Raw genomic sequence first — 21,333 nt, 5'->3', positions numbered from 1 at the left:
TTTGATTATGCCTACTGGTTAATGTTTTTCCTACTACTGCTTGACATTCATTTCTCTTCTGCGAAACAACATGAGATATTAAAGGCCTGTGGCGACACGCCACCACTGGACATAATCCGCTCACGGCGGCACAGACAGTCTAAGCAGAAGCCCCCAGCCGGGGGCCCTTTCCTCCAGCAACTTGTTTCCCGCAGGGACAGGCTGCCGGGAGCACTTCCTGTCTGGGAAGTATTTAAGTGGATGCGCGGGCTTTTCTAGTTCCAGTTTGTCATGTGGTAGGAATAAAGCAGTTGTGTTTTCAATAGCTCTGGTCTCGACTCCCACGTTTGCCGCGGTATCTCAACACTGGTGACCCCGACGCTCAGGACGAATCCTAAGCTAGCATGGCGGATACAAACGCAGTCACGGTTAAATTACCAGACTTTTGGGAGAACCTCGCCGAAGCCTGGTTCGTTCAAGCTGAGTCCAGATTCCGGCTGAAAGGCATTACAGTCGACGCCACGAAGTACGACTACCTCGTCGCCTCGCTCACCTACGCTACAGTCCCCAAGGTTTGGGCAGCGCTGCAGAATCCACCAACAGAGGGCAAGTACGAACATCTGAAGGCTGCGCTACTTAAAAAATTTCAAACGTCCTCTTACCAGCGCCACTGCCAACTCCTGGACCTCCCCGGCCTTGGTGATGCTTCACCATCAGACCTGCTTTCCCACATGCTGTCCCTCTCAGACGACAAAAACCCCGGCGCCCTTTTTCGCACGCTTTTCATTCGGCAGCTCCCCGCCAGCATCCGCCCGCTCATTGTGGAGTCTGACTCCACGGACCTGAATGATATAGCCGAAAAGGCCGATCGGCTGCTCTCTGCACAGGCCGCTCGCGACGTCGCGCCCGACCTCACGGCAACGACCACGCGGTCTTCCCGGGCCGCTAGGCCCTACCACTCCGGGTCACTGCTACTACCACACCCGTTTTGGCGCTAGGGCTCAACGCTGCACGCCACCGTGTACCTTCAAACCCCCCCCCGCACCGGCCCCCGCGATGGCCGCGGGGCAGAAGGAGCCCCTACTGTACGTCACTGACGACAGAACCAACCGCCGATTTCTGTGCGACACAGGGGCCCAGCACAGCATCACCCCCGCCTCCGCCCTCGAGATCCAACGCAGCACACGGGGTATCACACTGGCTGCAGCCAACGGCTCTGAAATCCGCACATATGGCACCCGCATGGTCACGCTCGACCTCGCGGGCCGCCGCTACCGCTGGGAGTTCCTCACAGCCAAGGTCCTCTGCCCACTCATCGGCGCCGACTTCCTACGCGCCCACGGCCTCCTTGTCGACATTCCGAGGCACCGCCTCGTCGACATCAACACTATGGCCCCCATCCTCGGCGCCTTTACCCCGGCCCGTTCGGCCAGCCTGACGACCTACTGCCTCGCCAGAGTCACGGACGACTACTCGGCACTCCTAGCTGAGTTTCCCGCCCTCACTAACCCGACCTTTTCGGCCAAAGCCGCCAAGCACGGTGTGGAACACTATATCCCCACCACCGGCCCCCCAGTTTCTGCCCACGCCCGCAGACTCAACCCGGCCAAGCTGGAAATCGCGCGGGCCGAGTTCACCACCATGGAACAACTCGGCATCATCCGCCGCTCCAGCAGCCCTTGGGCCTCGCCCCTCCACATCGCCCCCAAGCCCGGCGGACGCTGGCGCCCTTGCGGGGACTACCGCCGCCTCAACGACGCCACCACCCCCGATCGATACCCGGTGCCACACATCCAGGACTTCTCGGCCCGACTGGCCGGACGAAGCGTCTTTTCCAAAGTCGACCTGGTGCGCGGTTACCACCAAGTCCCCGTACACCCCGCGGACATCCCCAAAACGGCCGTCATCACCCCATTTGGCCTGTTCGAGTTCCTGAGGATGCCCATCGGCCTCAAGAATGCAGCACAGGCTTTCCAGCGCCTTATGGACTCAGTCCTCCGGGACCTGAACTTCCTATTCGTCTATCTAGATGACATTCTCGTGGCCAGCTCCTCCAAACAGGAACACCTCGAACACCTTCGCATCCTGTTCGGGCGCCTAGCCCAACACGGGCTCATCCTCAGCCCGGCAAAGTGCCAATTCGGCCTAACCGAGATCGATTTTTTCGGTCACCACATCACCCCTGCTGGGGCCGTCCCCCTGCCCAACAAGGTGCAGGCCGTCCAGCAATTCCCCCGTCCCACAACCATCAAGGGCCTCCAGGAGTTCCTCGGGATGGTGAACTTCTACAACAGGTTCATCCCCAGAGCCGCAGCCCTCATGAAGCCCCTATACGACTCCCTCCGAGGAAAATCCGGCAAGATGGACGTAGCCTGGACCACTGACACGGCAGCCGCCTTCGACGCCACCAAAAACGCGCTCGCCGACACCACTCTGCTCGCGCACCCGAGGGCCGATGCCCGGGTCGCGCTCACCACCGACGCCTCCGACCACGCGGTCGGGGCCGTGTTCGAGCAGTGGGTCAATGGCGCGTGGCAGCCACTTGCCTTCTACAGCCGCCAACTGCGCCCCCCCGGAGGTCAAATACTCCACTTTTGACCGCGAGCTTCTCGCACTCCACCTGTCGGTCCGCCATTTCAGGTTCCTCCTGGAAGGCCGCCCCTTCACCGCGTATGTGGACCACAAGCCACTCACATACGCGATGGCCAAGCACACCGAACCCTGGTCCGCTAGGCAGCAACGCCAGCTCGCGGCCGTCTCCGAGTTTACTACGGACATTCAGCACATCTCCGGTAGAGACAACGTGGTCGCCGACTGCCTTTCCCGTCCCGCCGTCTGTGCGAATCACCTCGCGGTCGACTACGCACAACTAGCAGCGGCCCAGCTCACGGACCCAGACCTCCTCTCGGCGGCTACCAGCCTGCCAGGGCTACGCCTAGCCAAGGTCGCGCACGGGCCCGAAGCCACGGCAGTCACGTGCGACGTCTCACTCGGCCAACCCAGGCCGGTCGTCCCTGAGACCTGGCGCCGCCGCGTTTTCGACGCGCTCCACGGGCTCTCTCACCCGGGTTCCCGCGCATCCATCAAACTCCTCTCCAAGCGCTTCGTCTGGCGCGGCCTCAGCAGAGATGTTCGGACTTGGGCCACCTCCTGCCTCGCCTGCCAACGGGCTAAGGTACAGCTGCACACCAAAGCACCCCTGGGAGACTTCGAGGTACCCAGCCACCGCTTCGACCACGTACACGTCGACATCATCGGTCCCCTACCGCCATCGCAAGGCCAAACTTATCTCCTCACGATGGTCGACCGCTACACACGCTGGCCTGAGGCAGTGCCGCTGACCTCCACCACCACAGCCGACATCGCCAGGGCGTTCGTTAACACCTGGGTTGCGAGGTTCGGCGTACCGGCCGACATAACCTCCGACAGAGGCGCCCAGTTCACCTCCGAACTCTGGACGGCCACAGCACGCAACCTCGGGGTGACGCTCCACCGCACCACGGCGTACCACCCGCAGGCCAACGGACTTTGTGAACGCTTCCACTGGTCACTCAAGGCCTCACTCCGCGCCGGCCTGCAGGACAGTACCTGGACTGACCGCCTACCGTGGGTGCTACTCGGCCTATGCACCGCGGTCAAGGAAGACCTCCAGTCCTCGGCAGCGGAGTTAGTCTACGGACAACCGCTGCGCGTCCCAGGCGAATTCCTTCCGGAGCCTACCAAGCCTTGGTCGGCCGAACAGCAGCGGCTCGACTCTTTCTCTTCCGCTCAGCAGTTCGCCCCACTTCCGGTCAACCGACACGGCGAACTCGCACCTCACGTCCCGCCAAATTTACAGCAGGCGCGCTTCGTCTTCGTGCGACACGACGCGCACCGTGGGCCCCTGCGACCCCCGTACGACGGTCCGTACGAGGTACTACAAACCGGGGACAAGGTCTTCAAGCTGCGACTCGGCGACAGGGTCGAGACAGTCTCCGTCGACTGGCTCAAACCAGCACACACAGAACCAGGGGAACAGGTCCCCGTGGCCCAGCCTCCAACTAGAGGCCGTCCCCCCGGCAAGCCAGCACAGCCGGCGGCGAACCGCCCGACCCAACCAACCAGACCGGCGACCACTCAGAGCCGCTGCGGCAGAACCATTAGACCACCGTCACGACTCGTCCACTCCTCCTAAGTGGATTCTGGGGGGAGCTCTGTGGCGACACGCCACCACTGGACATAATCCGCTCACGGCGGCACAGACAGTCTAAGCAGAAGCCCCCAGCCGGGGGCCCTTTCCTCCAGCAACTTGTTTCCCGCAGGGACAGGCTGCTGGGAGCACTTCCTGTCTGGGAAGTATTTAAGTGGATGCGCGGGCTTTTCTAGTTCCAGTTTGTCATGTGGTAGGAATAAAGCAGTTGTGTTTTCAATAGCTCTAGTCTCGACTCCCACGTTTGCCGCGGTATCTCAACAGGCCCTGGATAAATGCAAGTTTTTAGTCCACTCACTAGTTCTCTGCCTTGGACAGAGAAAAATTATATTTCTGTTACTCTTGCAATGATGGTCGCTATTAATCGGTGTAAATTGTAGGGTCACGCGGAAGAAATAAATGTAAAATAAAAGATCCTTTTAAAGTTCACAAAATGTCTTTCTAGGATATACAAACTAAAGGCAGATGAACAAAGGAAACATTTTTGAACATAGCAGCTGGTAGTGATTTTTTGAGGTCAAGCCCAAAATGCTGGCTTCCACCAAAATCTATGGAGCCGCTCTGAGAGCTGCATCACTGGAACAGCTCAAGAGGGCCTTAAAAATCTCAAATGGCAGGGGAAGCCTAAAGTACTTGACTGAATAAGAAAAGGTCTTAATAAATAGGAAATAACCCAAATTTTGCTTAAAAGAAAAGAGATAGGGGAGATCTTTGTACAGAAAGTATTTCCCGGTCTTTGTTTCTCCTTCAATCCTACAATTTCATGGGATAATGAATAGCCAAAAAGGGAAATGTAAACACCAAAAACGGATATGACCTTTGCCCCTTGGAATTCTGTTTTCAATAAGGTGACCAAGTTATTGTAAGTGTCCCACTTTTCACTCTGCTCTAATTATGCCGCCATGGCAACTGCCAACTATACCTCCCACATGGGATGAAGGGTGGGTAAGAGGTCAGGGCCTTTCTGCTGCTGCAAGATAGTTCACTTGGCCATGGTTAGACTTTAAAGGGAGAATGAAATTCTCCATCTTCTCCTATTACTAGTCAGGACACAAGAGTGGAACACGTCCCCAAAATCTCATGGTTTCAATGCAAGAAATGACTGCTGTAGCCCTGTAATGTATATGTTGTTTAACTCCTCTTGTATGTGACATTCTTGCTTGATTCCTGCTTTAGACATGAAATATAGTCCGATACATCCTGTGCAATAATTCACACACGCAGGAACGTTTTGCACTGCACAAGTCAAGCTGCCTTGCCAAGTCATTCCCATTGTTTTTGTTTAATAGTTGTGACCAGTTCGCTCTCCCAAATGAATCGAGTGCTGGAAGCCACTCCTTGATGGCATTACAGAGTTTCTTCAATATCATGGCTATCTCCTAGCTCTCTGGTGTTGTAGGTTCAATGTTATTGGGCTCTTTCATAATAACCTGAGTATTATCAAGCATCAACTGCACGTGTTTAAAGAGGGATAGAGAATCTCATTTCACGTCCCCCAAACATAGTGATGCTTTCGTTTAACAAGGATCAATTTATTCCCTGTAAAACATTCTTCAGTCATCTCTAAGTAGGGGCCGGGAGAAATACAAGAAAATATACAGAGGTTTTGCATTCCATTGAAGGCTCCTTTCTAGCTTATACAGTATCTTCTACTTTATTGAGGTTCCTCCCTCTCCCAACCACCAATAAAGTGCCGTTAGTTGTAGATAAAACAGGAAATATGGCAGGCTCGAATGCCATGGCCCCCACGACCAGTTCAAATAACATTTGTTCGGATAAAACAGAAAGTAGAACGAGGTCAAAGGATAACCATGAGCAAATAAAGGAAAACTCAATTCCTGATTCCATTCTCCTCTCAGATAAAAATTAAAATTGGCCCAGTATCTTTTGTCAAAATTTTATTTTTCTCTCTTCTATTCATCATTATTATACAGCAATTTATGTAGCACCACTTTCCATTGAAATTATCATATCGAGAGCAGCCAAAGCACTGCTCGGGTTACGGAATGATTCTAGTGCAGAAATTAAGTGAGTTAACATGCCTAGAGAACATTTTACTCTAACGTGGGGACCAAATAAAAACAGTCCCATCAGAGGATTTAAAACCATTTCTTGGATTTCTTTGTTTTCTGACAGGGTTTAGTGCAATCCCCAACCTTCTGCTTCTTTGCTGCTCCAATATTCAGGAGTTCTACTCCTGGATAGGTCCTTCTCACTTTAGGGTGTTGTTGTAATTTTTCTCGCCTATCTCTCGGCTGACTTGAGTCCCGAGTCCAGATATCCGGCAGAGGACACAATCCCTGCTGTGGTTTCCAGCATCAGGTCAATTTAAATGACAAGGGTACTAGAAATGCCTCTCATTGGGAGCTCGTTGCTGCAGGACTCAAATTCCTGCAGCAGCTTAAAGGGGCAAGCATCATCAACAGGCTTGTTGCTCCAAACCAGGAAGTTGTTGGTGGAAAATATGAAACAGGGCTATTGTGGGATGCACAGAACATCCCCCCTCCCCACTTCACATATGCAGATGTTGAATTGAGCCTGTAGGGATCCAGAAGGGAGGCACTGTTGGGCACTCACAGGCAGAGGGTGCCAAGGAGAACTGCTCAAGGAAAATGGAGGGAAGTGACCAGAGCAGTAAGTGTTAATGCAATCAATCAACGCACTGTCACTCATAATGACACCCACCCGTCCCATCTCAAGGTGCTTGAATGGATGAATTGCATGTGGATTATTGTTAAAAATCCACCAGGTAAGGGGGTGATCGACACCTTGTGCAACAGAAGGAATCTACACATTCAGACAATGCATCAATGTAAAGAACATGACTGAGAATCGAAGATCCACAAAATGTGTATGTAATGCCTTTATAGAATGCATAACTACAGACTTAAAATATAATTTCTTTGATTGTGTCTATGATGCATTTACCTTCCTCATTCTCCTCATCCTCTCTGTAGCCTTCGATATGGCGACCATACCATCCTCCTCCATTCTCCATCTCAGTGGGACATCCCTCACTTGGTTCCACTTTTACCAATGCACTCGTGCTCGGAGCATCTCCAGTAATGGCTACTCTTCCCCATCCCTGCACTGTTTTAATTTTTCTTGTGTATCTATGTCGGCTGACTTGAGTCCCAAGTCCAGATGTCCTGCAGAGGACATAATTCCTGCCATGGTCCCGCAAAGGTCTTTCCGTGACCTCCCTCCTCTTCCTCAGCTACATGCTGCCTCCTTGGCGATATCATCCAAATACGTAGGGTCAGTTTTCATATGTACGTTGACAACCTGGACCCCAATGCCTTCAATTTAAAATTCTCATCCTTAGGTTTAAATTATTTCATGGTTTTGCCCCACCCAATCTCTGTAGCCTTCTGTAGCCTCCTTCAGCTCCCCCCCCCCTTTCCAATACCCCCTGAACCTCCCTACCTTCCCTTCATCCTTTAAGACCCTCCATAAAACCCACCTCTTTGATTAACCTTTTGGTCACCTTCCCAAATATCTCTGGCTCGGTGTCCATTTTTGTCTGATTACACCTCTCTGAAGTATCTTGGGATGTTTTGCTATATTAAAAGGTGCTGTACAAATGAAAGTTGTTGTTGCTGATTGAACATACTCTTTATTAAAAGGATACAAAATATAAATTACAACAATTACCTTATGAAGCTGTAAACTATTTTTTTAAATGTAGGCACAATTGATTTTTAGAGTAGGATGTGCAGCCATTGTAGATATAATGAACGGTTAACACCTGCATTAAAATAGCAGACAGAGGAATCACACACCAGCATATGCCTACTAATATTTATCTTGGGAGTAGATCCTCCATTTTTTTGTGATTACAGTAATGTTGGAACTGTTCATTCAATTCCAGTCACATTTTGCACATGGCTTTTACCAATTGAGATAATATTGTCTCAGGCTATACATCTAACTTTCTTATAGGAGTCCCATATTCCGATTTGTACACCTACTGCTAATTCTCAATAATTCTTAATAAGAACACATTGGCCTGGTTTTCAAAGTTCTGTTCAGAACTTAAGCTTTTATGTTTTACAATAGGACATGGTCTCACCCTTGGAGATAATGGTTTATTTTCCAGTTTTTACAAAGAAAAGCAAATCCAAATCAGTTCCATTTGTGAATCTGACCAACACCAAGATGACAATTAAATTTAAAGTCACTGGAAAGGTGGTGAAATAACTCTGCTATCAGCAGATAACAGTTACTAACATATTTAAGTCTAGATATACCTTGGCACAATTACAGATTGGTAGAAAGAAACCACATGTGGCAATTAATCCAAGATGGCTGCCATGGTCAAGTTGTTTTGTAGAATGTCGGAAAGGTGGTGACGTCAGTCTAGCTCTGATCACATTAGCAAAATCCACTTCAAAGAAGTGAGGTTTGGAAGAGTGATACCCTTTGGCATTTTATCTGTTCACTTTAAGAATTCCCCCTTTAATCCAAAAACAAATATAGTAAAGATAACTGCTTAATGAACTATTCTTCAACTTAAAGCTCTTCAATTGTATGTCTGTGAGCATACACTCCAGCAGTTAAAAAAAGTTACATTTAATCATTTTGTTTAAACTCTTCAGAAAAGTCCCCACCATTTAATGCCAATAATTATAAATGTCATTTAATCTATAAATCTGAAGTAATAAACCTTTTTATTAGGGAGCTAATGTCTGTAATATTAATGCTAATCATAATAACATCTTGGTGTAGCAAATGAAGGAAGAGTATTACTACTGAATAGTAGCATGCCAATTGAAGGTTTAGAAAAATAAGCCAAACCTGTTTGTGCAATATTGTTTCTGTAATTAAACATGAATGTAATCACATAAATGTTTAATGTTGGTTGGTTTAAATTAGAAAAGCCAAATCAAATACAACTACAGTAATTGAATCTAATTGTGTTTCATTTAGTGACAGTTCTGCTCCAAGAATACTATTTATTTAGGGATTAGCCTAATTATTCCAATTATCACCAAGGAGAACTCCAGGTAATGACTTGGAATTCTCAGGCATTTTATAAACTGCTCAGTTCTCCTTTCTATCTAAATGTACTATGTTGAAAAATATTTTCCAATCTAAACCAAGGCCGTTTGTTATGGAAAAAAGATCTGGTTTGTCAATAATATTATTTCATTGATTTTACTAGCTAATCATTAACTACACGCTCGGTGTGGGGAAGTTGAGTAATCTTCCAGATGCTACCACAATTTATAAATGGCTTTGTGCGGTTAGAGAATTCTCGTCTTAATTCTGTCCCAGAAATGTGCTTAGTGACAACCAGTGGCGAATCATCCAACCAGCTCATGAATATAATGCAGAGAGATTTATTTTTTTTAATTCACTGTCCGACAGTATGGTAAACAGAATTTTTTTAAAAATCAATTGGAATTTAAATTGTAAAAACAGACACATGATATTATGGCTTATGAGTTTCAATTTCTCACTTCAAAAGGGGAAGACGAGCCCTCATAAGGAGTGAAGGTTGGTTTCAGAAACGGTCGTGTCTTAAAATGGCCAAAATGGCACATTTTGTACGTTCCAAGCGCTGCAGTGTGTGGGATGTGCCAGACCACTGTGACATTGCTATAACCTTTAGGTGCTTTGTCCCAATACAACCTAAAAACAAAAACAAACTGCAGTTATAAAATGCAAACAGAATAAATCCCTCCAAGCGCCACAGTCACCAGCAGGAATCTCACGGCATTAACATTCCTCCAAGTGAAAACAGAGTCAAGCTGCAGAGCTTTCTCTGATCAACGTGCGCAAGAGGAGGGTCACTAACAGGCATTGTCTCTATTCTCAAATACTTGCCGCACGGAAAATGGAACGAGACTGACAGTGACACTGAACCTGAAATGAGGAGTGATTAAGGAGGGTTTTAAAGTCAGTGTTGCTGAGCAAGTTTATAGAAAGCTCCACTGCAACAGGACACACGCTCTGGAGGTAACTCGTAACGATGTCCCTTTTGGTCTGCTCTACATGGCTGTCTTTAAAATGCTGGGTTATAACGAATCAACCAACGTTAGGGATTCCAACTCTGGCTGGACATATTCCTGGAGCTTTCATCACATGACCTCCAGCCTCCAACCGCCCCACCCCCACATTCCCGCCATTGGTCGCCCGGCACATGCAACCTTGCAGGGCACTGCCTTCCCACGCCAATTAGAAAGCAAACAGGCTCTTAATTACCCGATTGGATGATGCTTAACCATCAGTCAAACAACCGTTTTATTCCCTTGCCAATATTTCTATAACGAATAAAAAGAAAATTAAATTTTTTTTTTTTAAATCACACCATTTTTTAACATCCCTATGATTTTTCTCCCGAGTTGCTTGTAGCAGTGACCGGGAGATTAATCTTCGATTCCTGGAGACTCCAGGCCAATCCTGGAGGGTTGGCAACTCTGACCAACATGCTGAACAACGTTTGCTCTGCTGCTTCCTACAGCCAAGTATTGTTGGTTTTGAACTGTAGCTTTTGGTAAATGAACAAAACAAGCCCTGTCCTGCCATATATACTTTCAGTTTAGAGGAACACTCTTTGACTAAACTACAAAGACACACTTCTCCCTGTTAGTTTAATGTATTTGAATTGTATTGTGTTCCATTCACAGATTAGCTTGTATTTTAAATGCACTTCCTAACACATTTATTTCTGATTTCAAATCATTTCTGGCTTTGCGACGTACTTCACATATCTCTATCTCCATGCAGAGTATAGTTTGAACAGTGATAATCTCCTGATGTCTATGCAAACTCATACTGATATCAGTTATTATCAGTACAAGATTACACCAGCTCTCAATTTCTGAACAAACAGCAGTCAGGCTCTGTTAATATTCTGTGATGAAAGCCTCTCACAAACCCCTGAACCAATCAGAGAAGGACTGTCAGAAGTCATTGAACCAGCTTCAGCAGGCAAGGTTCCATGGGGCATCTGGACTACAGTTTCTCAATATCAGTTCAACCTTTTTGATAGTGCTTGTAATCATCTCACTGGGGCTGGAGACAAGTTCTAATATTCCTATTTTTAATATGCGTCTGGTGTAAATGAGATAATCTTGTTTCAGGTATATGCAGCTAATAATATGCTATGCGTGCGGCAAAAAAACCTAGGCAGCAATATGACATTTTAAGTTCTCAAATTAAGACTGATGGGCATATACTAATAGAATGATGACATGAGATATTTATTAAGAAATTTTCTGTCTACATTACCACGGCAACTGCAAAGGGTGACAAAAATCCAAGATCATGGGGGAGAAATTCGGTATTGCCCCGTTTGGGGCGCAATTATCGGCCAGGCGCTAATTATCGCCTACGACTGCAAACTTGGCTTCTATCACCCCTGAAGGTGATTGGAGTGCTAAATCAAGCGCTACACACCTGTCTTAAGGCGCTAACATCGAGGAGCAAGGCGCTAGCTACCTCAAAGCGCTGGCGAAGCTCATGTGATGTCAGTTAGCAATGGAACACAGACACACTGGCGCCGGCCAGTTCTTAAAGGGGGGGGTCGATCTTGCTCTCCATCCACATCCTGCTCATTGCAGCCTCGATTCTCGGCCTGGAGAGACCTGTACATCAATTCTGCTGGAAAGAACAATGGAGAGGCCCAGGGAAAGAGCTCAGAGTGCAGCACTCATAATCTCTTCTAAATCGATGCAAGGAAGGTCAAATCAAAATGAACCTGCAAAGTGCTGCTCAGTCACCCAAAACTCCTTCACACAGCGTTGAATCTCTCCAGAAGTCTCTCTCTCTCTCTCTCAGAATGCGTGGTGCAAAAATGTCGCCGACAAAAAAAGGCAGGAAGCGGCTGCCTTTAAATAGCGCTCCCCCAGTCCCTTTCCGACTGCAAAACGCTCCCCTCAACCTGTCGTTGCTAGCAGCAGGCGGAAAGGCAGGGAGTGCCACTCAATATCCGGTCCGGGGCGCTACCGGGGCGTTGCACGCTCGACTGACGTCACGATCTGCGGGCGCAGGAGATCATGGCGGTAGTGTTTAGCGCCACCGCAAAATGTCTGGTCAATTTTGCGAGCAGCGTAAACATCACCGCGCCCGGACACTAGTTGCTTTGCACCCCGTTAGCACCCTCTTAGGGAGGGGAGGCACTAACGGGAGAAGCAAAGCAACCAAATTTTTCCCCCAAATGTCACATTGCCAACACATTTAAACTGGCCAGCAGCCAATTGTGGGGTGAAATTAGTTTTAAACCGACAGACCCCGAGGTGACAGATTTACACCTGATTTTATAATGGTAGTGTTTATTTCACCGCATTTACTCATTGTTGCAAAAGTATTAATCTACTACAGAAGTCAGCTGTCTCCTCCCTTCATATTCTCAACAATAAACCGGCAGCTCACATTTATTTTTAGAATTACTTTAAATTCTCAGATCTCTTGTCTGACACTCTGCACAATTTTAGTTGATGTCTGTCCACTCTTCCCTCCCGTGTAACCAGATTAAGTTCTTCTCTTATCCAATGGATGAAGTGGATGTTGGTAAGAAGGGGTGCTCGACACTGCCCCAGTCCTGGCTGCCACCCCATAATATTGTGTACTGCCAACTCATAATGATTTCCAGTTTAGCATCCATTCAGAAAAGAGCATCACCACAGAATTTGTTTTTTAAAGGCGGGAGAGCATTTGGTAAAGTTCATCACTGTAGGAATTTAACATAAATAAGGAAAACCCATTCAAGTAGAGTTCACCATGTTCTTTCTATTCTTCTTAATGGGCTGGGGAAGGCGGGGGTGGGGACAGAGTCTGAGTAAATGTCCTGCATGGATTTTGTAACAGAGGAAAAAAATACATGGCGGACAAACAATTTGGGAGGGGATGCATTTGTTTACTACTTGAATCATTTACAGGGTCAGTATGCTGAAGTTGTTTGCTTTTACTTTTTCACTTACACAGAAACAAGCAGTGGTTGGCTAACACAAACTAAAATTAAAAGTATGCTGATAAGTGAGTTTATTCTAAAAAGCCTGAAGCCCAGGCAGAGAAACAACACCACAACATTAGGCCTTAAATTGCTGAAAACCTGTGTTATAGTAATAAGAACATAAGAAATAGGAGCAGGAGTAGGCAATTCGGCCCCTCGAGCCTGCTCCACCATTCAATAAGATCATGGCTGATCTTCGACCTCAACTCCACTTCCCTGCACTATCTCCATATCCCTTGATTCCCTTAATATTCAAAAATCTATCGATCTCTGTCTTGATTATACTCAACGAGTGAGCCTCCACAGCCTTCTGGGATAGAGAATTCCAAAGATTCACCATCCTCTGAGTGAAGAAATTTCTCCTCATCTCAGTCCTAAATGGCCGACCCCTTATTCTGAGACTGACCCCTAGTTCCACACTCCCCAGCCAGGGAAAACATCCTCCCTGCATCTACCCTGACAAGCCTGTAAAAATGTTGTATATTTCAATGAGATCACCTCTCATTCTTCTAAACTATAAAGAATATATAGGCCTAGTTTACTCAATGTCTCCCCATAGGACAATTCCCCCCATCCCAGGAACCAGTCTGGTGAACTTTCGTTGCACTCCCTCTATGGCAAGTATATCGTTCCTTAAGTAAGGAGACCAAAACTGTACACAATACTCCAGGTGTGGTCTCACCAGGGCCCTATATAATTGCAGTAAGATGCCTTTACTCTTATACTCAAATCCTCTTGTAATAAAGGCTAACATACCATTCGCTTTCCTAATTGCTTGCTGTACCTGCATGTTAACTTTCAGTGATTTGTGTACAAGGATACCCAAGTCCCTCTGAAAACCAACATTTCCCAATCTCTCACCATTTAAAAAATACTCTGCTTTTCTATTTTTCCTACCAATGTGGATAACTTCATATTTCTCCACATTTCCCATGTTCTTGCCCACTCATGTAGCCTGTCTACATCCCCTTGAAGCCTCTTTGCTTCCTCCTCACAACTTACATTCCCACCTAGTTTTGTATAATCAGCAAACTTGGATATATTACATTTGGTCCCCTCATCCAAAGCATTGATATAGATTGTGAATAGCTGAAACCCAAGCACTGATCCTTGCGGTATCCCACTAGTTACAGCCTACCATCCCGAAAATGACCTGTTTATTCCTATTCTCTGTTTTCTGTCCATTGCCAATCCTCAATCCATGCTAGTATGTTACCCCCCAATCCCATGAGCCCTAATTTTGTTTAATAACCACTTGTGTGGCCTGTTACCATGTCCTTAATAATAGATTCTAGCATTTTCCCTACTACTGATGTCAGGCTAACTGGTCTGTAGTTCCCTGTTTTCTCTCTCCCTCCTTTCTTAAATAGTGGGGTTACATTTGCTACCTTCCAATCCACGGGAACCGTTATAGAATCTACGTAATTTGGGAAGATGACGACCAATGCATCCACTATCTCTATAGCCACCTCTTTCAAAACCCTAGGATGTAGGCCATCAGGTCCAGGGGATTTATCAGCTTTCAGTCCCATTAATTTCTCCAGTACTATTTTTTTTTTACTAATACTAATTTCTTTCAGTTCCTCATTCTCACTAGACCCTTGGTTCTCCACTATTTCCGGGAAGCTTTTTGCATCTTCGTCCATGAAAACAGACACAAAGGGAGGAATCTTACCTTCCAGGCCGAGTTCGAGGCGGGACTGCTGGTTTTCGGGTTCCAGTCCTGCCCCCAGTGACGTCTGATGAACAGACGCTATTTTGCCCTGATTGGCCTTGTTAAGCCCGCTCTGCGGGCTTGCCGGCCAATTAAGGGAAAGCCAGTGTCTGATGACGTCAGTTGATGATGCTTCATCTGCCGGTTTTCTTAAAGGCATATGTACCACACTTGTTTGACAGTATATTGGACAGTGTTTGACAGCATTGAGGTGCTGTCAAACACCGACAATCACTGTCCAAAGGTGAGCCCTTGCACCCAGCCTCTCCAATTACTCTCTCCTTAGGATAATAGAAGATAGGAGCAGGAGTAGGCCATTCGGCCCTTCAAGCCTGCTCCGCCATTAAACGAGATCATGGCTGATCATCCAAACCCTAGCACACAGATGGCAGCTGCAGATGAGATTGCAGAAGCCATCTGTTACTTCTCCTGATGAGATGAGGCTACACAAACACTTCACAGCTTGTCACCTGCAGAAACATCTAACCACATTAAAAATTACTTTCACAACATTTCCTTACCTCTGATACTAACCAGTGTCCCATTGCATCCTTCACACCACTTCTCCAGCTGTCATCCAAACACCAACATAACAACAGACCCACAGCATGCCTCGCTTACCCTGGTGGGGATCCCCGACGTCGGGAAGCCCACAGCAGCAGTCGAAAAATTGGAAAAAGCCTCTTAACTGCCTGTTAACTATCTGTTAACAGGCAGTTAAATGGCTATAATCCTCTTCCCGCCGCTAGGAGTCGGATCCCTGAACAAATCGGGGACCCGACTCCTGGGAAGATTGGTTGGAGGTGGGTTGGGAGCGGGTTTGGGACTCGCTCCCATTTTGGGGGATTTTCCCAGCAGTCCTGCCTCTAGACCTGCCTCCTCAGGGCTGGTAAAATCCAGCCCAAAGTGTTTGTTTAATTTCTCTTCCATTTCCTTATTCCCCATTATAATTTCACCCATCTCAGCCTGTAAGGGACCCACATTTACTTTCGCTAATCTTTCCCTTTTTACATACCTGTAGAAGCTTTTACAGTCTATTTTTATGTCTCGCTAGTTAGCTCTAATATTCTATTTTCCCTTTCTTTATCAATTTCTTGGTCTTCCTTTGCTGAATTCTAAAATCCTTCCAATCCTCAGGCTTACTACTCTTTTTGGCAAAATTATAAGCCTGTACCTTTAATCTAATACTATCTTTAATTTCTCTTGTTAGCCACAGTTGGACCAAGTTTCCTGTGGTGTGTTTATTCCTTAAGGGAATGTATGTATATTTGTTGCAAATTATGAATTATTTCTTTAAATGTTTGCCATTGCTTTTCTACTGTCATATCTTTTAATCTAGTTTCCCAAGCTACCTTAGTCAACTTGCCTCTCATACCGACGTAGTTTGCTTTGTTCAGGTTTAGGACCCTAGTTTCGGAGTTATCTAAATCACTCTCAAACTCAACATAAAATGTTATCATATTATGATCACTGCTCCCCAGAGGCTCCTTTACTACAAGGTTATTAATTAACCCTGTCTCATTGCACAGTACTAGATCTAAAATAGCCAATTCCCTCATAGGTTCCTTGACATACTGATCTAGAAAACTATCTTGAATGCATTTCATGAACTCTTCCTCTGCAAATTTCTGCAAATTTGGTTTGCCCAGTCTATATGAAAGTTAAAGTCCCCCATGATTACTGTATTACCCTTGTTACATGCATCTCTGATTTCCTGGTTTATATTCTGCCCGACACTACAACCACTGTTAGGGGGCCTATAGACTACTCCCATTAGAGTTTTCTGTCCCTTGTTGTTTCTTAGCTCCACTCAAACTGATGCTACATTTTGTTTTTCCTGAGCCAAGATCCTTTCTCTCTACAGTCTTTATTTCCTCCTTGATTATCAGGGCTACCCTTCCTCCTTTCCCATTCTGTCACTAATGCCCTATTACCTTTATTAATCTTTCTGTCCCTTCCTGACGTACTCTGCTTATCTTTACCCAGATCACTATTCTGCTCTACAGGCTTGACATTTCATAAAGTCATAGTGGGAAAAATTTGGTTGCTTTGCGCCTCCCATTAGCGCCCTAAGAAGGCGCTAATGGGACGCAAAGCAACTCGCGCCCAGGTGCGACGCCGCCAATGCCTCCCACGAAATTCAGTGGGAGGTTAGCGGCGGCGCTAACCGTTAGCGCTCCACGGCACTGCGCCACTGTGCAGCGCCCCGCTCGCGATCTTTGGTAGCACCCCCTGACTTACCACCAGACGCCATGTCCGACGGGGTTAGGGGGGGCCTACCTGCGGCCGTGATGGCGCTAATTAAAGGTGAGGTGACGGGCGGCCATTTTTGTTGCTGGCCACCTGCCAGAACCTGCCTCCGCTGCCATCCCCGGCCTCCTTAGCCGCCTGAGCCACGCATTTAACCTTCTAATCTGCTTGTCCCTATGCCAATTTGCGCGTGGCTCAGGTAACAATCCAGAGATTATTACCTGTGAGGTTCTGCAATTTAATTTGGGCCCTAGCTCCTCAAACTTTCTCAGTAGTACTTCATTCCTAGTTCTACCTATGTCATTGGTTCCTATGTGGGCCACAACAACTGGATCCTCCCCCTCCCACTCCAAGTTCTTCTTCAGCCGTAAGGAGACATCCTTTACCCTGGCACCAGGCAGGCAACACAGCCTTCAGAACTCCCGGTCGCGGCTGCAGAGAACAGTATCTATCCCTCTGACTATACTGTCCCCTACCACTACCACATTCCTTTTCACTCCCCCCACTTGAATGGCCTCCTGCACCATGGTGCCATAGTCAGTTTGCTCATCCACCCTGCAGTTCTTGTCCTCATCCCCACAGGTAGCAAGTATCTCATACCTGTTGGTCAAAGTCAAGGGCCGAGGCTCCACCTTCACTAAATCCTGGGTCCCCATACCTTCCTGACTCGCGGTCACACCCTTCTGTCTCTGGCCATTGACAAACTCTAAAGTACTACTTAACCTAAGGGGGTGTGACTGCCTCCTGGAACAAAGTGTCCAGGCAAATCTCCTCCTCCCTGATGCCCCGCAATGTCTGCAACTCATACTCCAGCTTAACAACTCTGAGCTGAACTTTCTCAAGCCACCGATGTGGTTGCTTGGGATCTCACTAGTCTGCACAAACTCCCACATTCTGCAGTTACGGCACACCACCTGCCCTGCCATGTCTATCTAACCTTCTTTATTTATTTGATTAGTTAATTAATTATTATTATTATTTTCAATCAATTATTTTAGTTTTCTTAATTAATTGGTTTATCTAGTTTAAGTTAAGAATTCAGTAAAGTAATAGTAAGTTATAGTTTCCTAGCTCTGAGTTTAACCCACTTCCCTAACTTAGAGGCTAAAAAAAACTGTAATACTCACCAACCAATGACCTACCTGCTGCCCTGTGATGTCACTCCTTGATTTATTTTTCAGTTTAGAAGGTTCCTCGCGCTGCCTCTCTCTATAGAGCCGCTGCCACCGCCACTGCTGCCACCGCCCTCGCCGTTTAATCCCAGGTCCGCTCCTCTCGCCGCTGCTCTCACTGTTCACGCTGCCTCTCTCTATAGAGCCGCAGCCACTGCTGCCACCACTCTCACCGTTTAATTCCAGGTCCGCTCCTCTCGCCACTGCTCTCATTGTTCATGCTGCCTCTCTCTATAGAGCCGCCGCCACTGCCACTGCCACTGCCGCCACCGCTCTCACCGTTTAATCCCAGGTCTGCTCCTCTCGCCACTGCTCTCACTGTTCACGCTGCCTCTCTCTATAGAGCCGCCACCAACGCCATTGCTGCCACCGCTCTCGCCATTTAATCCCAGGTCCGCTCCTCTCGCCGCAGCTCTCTCTGTTCACGCTGCCTCTCTTTTTAGAGCTGCCGCCACCGCCACCGCTCTCGCCATTTAATCCCAGGTCCGCTCCTCTCGCCACTGCTCTCACTGTTCACGCTGCCTCTCTCTATAGAGCCGCCGCACTACCGCCACCGCTCTCGCCGTTTAATCCCAGGTCCGCTCCTCTTGCCACTGTTCACGCTGCCTCTCTCTATAGAGCCGCCGCACTACTGCCACCGCTCTCGCCGTTTAATCCCAGGTCCGCTCCTCTTGCCGCTGCTAATGTAATAATGGCGTATCTATGACGTACGCCATTATTACACTGCAGAAATTCCAGGAAATTACGGCGTGAGTGATTAATCATAGAATCATAGACATTTACGGCATAGGAGGCCATTCACCCCATCATGTCTGTGCCTTATGTCATTAATTAATTCGCTGGGACTTTTGCGCTGCTCCACAGAGACCATCGGCAAAAAATGTTGAACAGGTAAGTTTCACAGTTCCGACCCTCCTCCCCTTAAAATCATTGGCAAGATCAAGTTTGTTGAATTAGCGTCACTGTGATCCCCTCAGAGAACTTAGGCCACTACAGAATGGCACTGGAGAACTCCGAATCAGTAAAGTATTCAATCGCTCAGCAGGTTGCCCAAGGGTAACATTTTTACTGACTTGTTGTAGAAACTTCATTGAAATCTTAAACCTCAATTCAGCAATAAAATAAGTGTTTTGGCAGCCAAGCATGTACTGACAGACATTGTTTTTATATTAGTATTTATTGCGCTCGTGCGCTAAGCATGGACTGCAACCGGTAATGAAATATGGCTAAGGATCTCCCGCAGTTCAGGAGACAACCCTATGCATACAGATTAACGCCAATTTATACATTTATACAGTTTCAGTACAAACTCATCAATCAAATGAAACCTGACCTTGACATTCTGCCCGCACATACCGCAACCCACCCCCACATTACTGGATTGGAGCCATTGGTCCTAAATGCGTCCCTGTTAAATAACCCCTGTGTCAGGCCCGGTACCTTGGATACACATCAGACATTGGTTATTCCCGATCTGCCGCTATGCTCACTGCAGCGCATTTGAATAATTTTTCCAGCAAATTGTGGCATGACTTCGCCACTGGAGGATCGGGGAGCACGACAGTGTAATTTATGACACCCACCGCCAATATAGTCATTGCATCAAATTCCAGGCCAATATTTATTTTAATAAAACAGGAAAAAGAAGTGGAAAATCTTTCCTACAATCTCTGAGCAAAAACTTGGGTGTCAAGGCCCAGGGAAGAAGAAAGTCTTTATCCTTTAAGGAGAGGTCACATTTTCCTCATAGCAACCCTTTTAAATTAAGGGCAGGTGCTGGAGGGAAAACAAAGCCCCTTCATCACACTGCTGGAAGAAGGAGCCACAAACAGAACGCAGAGAGGCACCGAGATTGTGTTGTGCAGTGCTCGCTCCTCCGCGGGTGACTGACAGTGTGGCACAGTGCTCGGGTGGCCTTGAGGCTGGCACTGCCGCCCACTCATCCACACCTACTCCCAAGGATTTTGGTCAAAAAACAATGTGTGAACAGACTCCGGGCCTTTCAAAAGAGGAGCGAGAGAAAACATTTAAATAAAAATCAAATGAAGTGTAAAAGCTACCAGGCCCTTGAAGTGGTCATCCAGCAATAGCTGGATGAAATTAGGACGGGCCGAGCAGGAAGGAGCTCCCAGTCACCCCAAGAACTGGAATGGCATATCAGACCATCCTTGCTTCAATGTTTGTAACTTCAGGAAAATGTCCATAAAGTGACTGCCCTGCATGTATGTAGTTTATCAGTTCCAAACTGGAGATCAACTCTGATTTCTAAAATGCACTCGGGTCACAACATGCACCACCTCTCCATTCACCACAGCAGCCAACGCTCACATTCAATTTGAATCAAATCTTCTTGAATTCAATAGAATTCCAGCAGAATAAATATGGATCACATCAAAGGACAAAGCACGGGTGATATAGAATACGTCGTTCCATTTCCTGACCCATTTCAGGGAGACTGCAGCCGACAGTCCCTGTACAATCCATTTTCTGTCCCCATAACATAGATATTTTTCCTTCTCCCAGTCTTTCACGTGGCCTTAAATGATACCAGACTGTGTTCACTAGCCATGACAGCCTAAAATGACTAAAACTGCAAGAAGATTCGTGAATCAGTCAGAAACCTGCTAAAGTGACAGAAATTTTCTTCACTGAATGAATTACAGATAGGTGTTGATGCTGTTAAACAGATGATGGTGAGGATGACTGGAATGTAATTAGGATAGGCCAACTTCTGGGTTTGAATAAAACCAATACAGATCAGAAAGTATGAAAGATTTCAACCATAGTACTAACTCCTACTATGCAAATTGTTGCTTCTCCTAGAATCATACAGTCATGCAGCACAGAAGGAGGCCATTCCAAAGAGCTATCCAATTTTTCCTACACACTCACTCTTCCCACATAACCCTGCAAATGTTATCTTTTCAAGTATATATCCAAATCACTTTTGAAAGTTACTATTGAGTCTGTTTCCACCACCCTTCCAGGCACAGCATTCCAGATCATAACAACTTGCTGTGGAACAAAATTTCTCCTGGTCTCCCCTCTAGTTCTTTTGCCGGAACCTTCA

At 47.1% G+C, this 21,333-nt stretch overlaps 1 protein-coding gene across 1 annotated transcript in view; it reads right to left on the bottom strand.

Annotated features, from left to right (window-relative positions):
• Positions 1-7,823: 7,823 nt before the first annotated feature.
• Positions 7,824-21,333, bottom strand: part of asah2 (N-acylsphingosine amidohydrolase 2) — a 138,421-nt gene continuing 124,911 nt past the window's right edge. Inside the window, exon 21 of the mRNA XM_085994878.1 lies at positions 7,824-9,802. Within this exon, the coding sequence (XP_085851004.1) occupies positions 9,619-9,802 (184 nt within the window). The 3' untranslated portion in view covers positions 7,824-9,618. The remainder of the gene's footprint in view (positions 9,803-21,333) is intronic.

Source organism: Somniosus microcephalus, chromosome 8 (genome assembly GCF_052327205.1).
Source record: "Somniosus microcephalus isolate GS21.2 chromosome 8, FLI_Smic_1.0, whole genome shotgun sequence".
In the NCBI taxonomy this organism is placed as follows: domain Eukaryota; kingdom Metazoa; phylum Chordata; class Chondrichthyes; order Squaliformes; family Somniosidae; genus Somniosus; species Somniosus microcephalus.
This window is presented reverse-complemented; position numbering and strand designations above follow the sequence as displayed.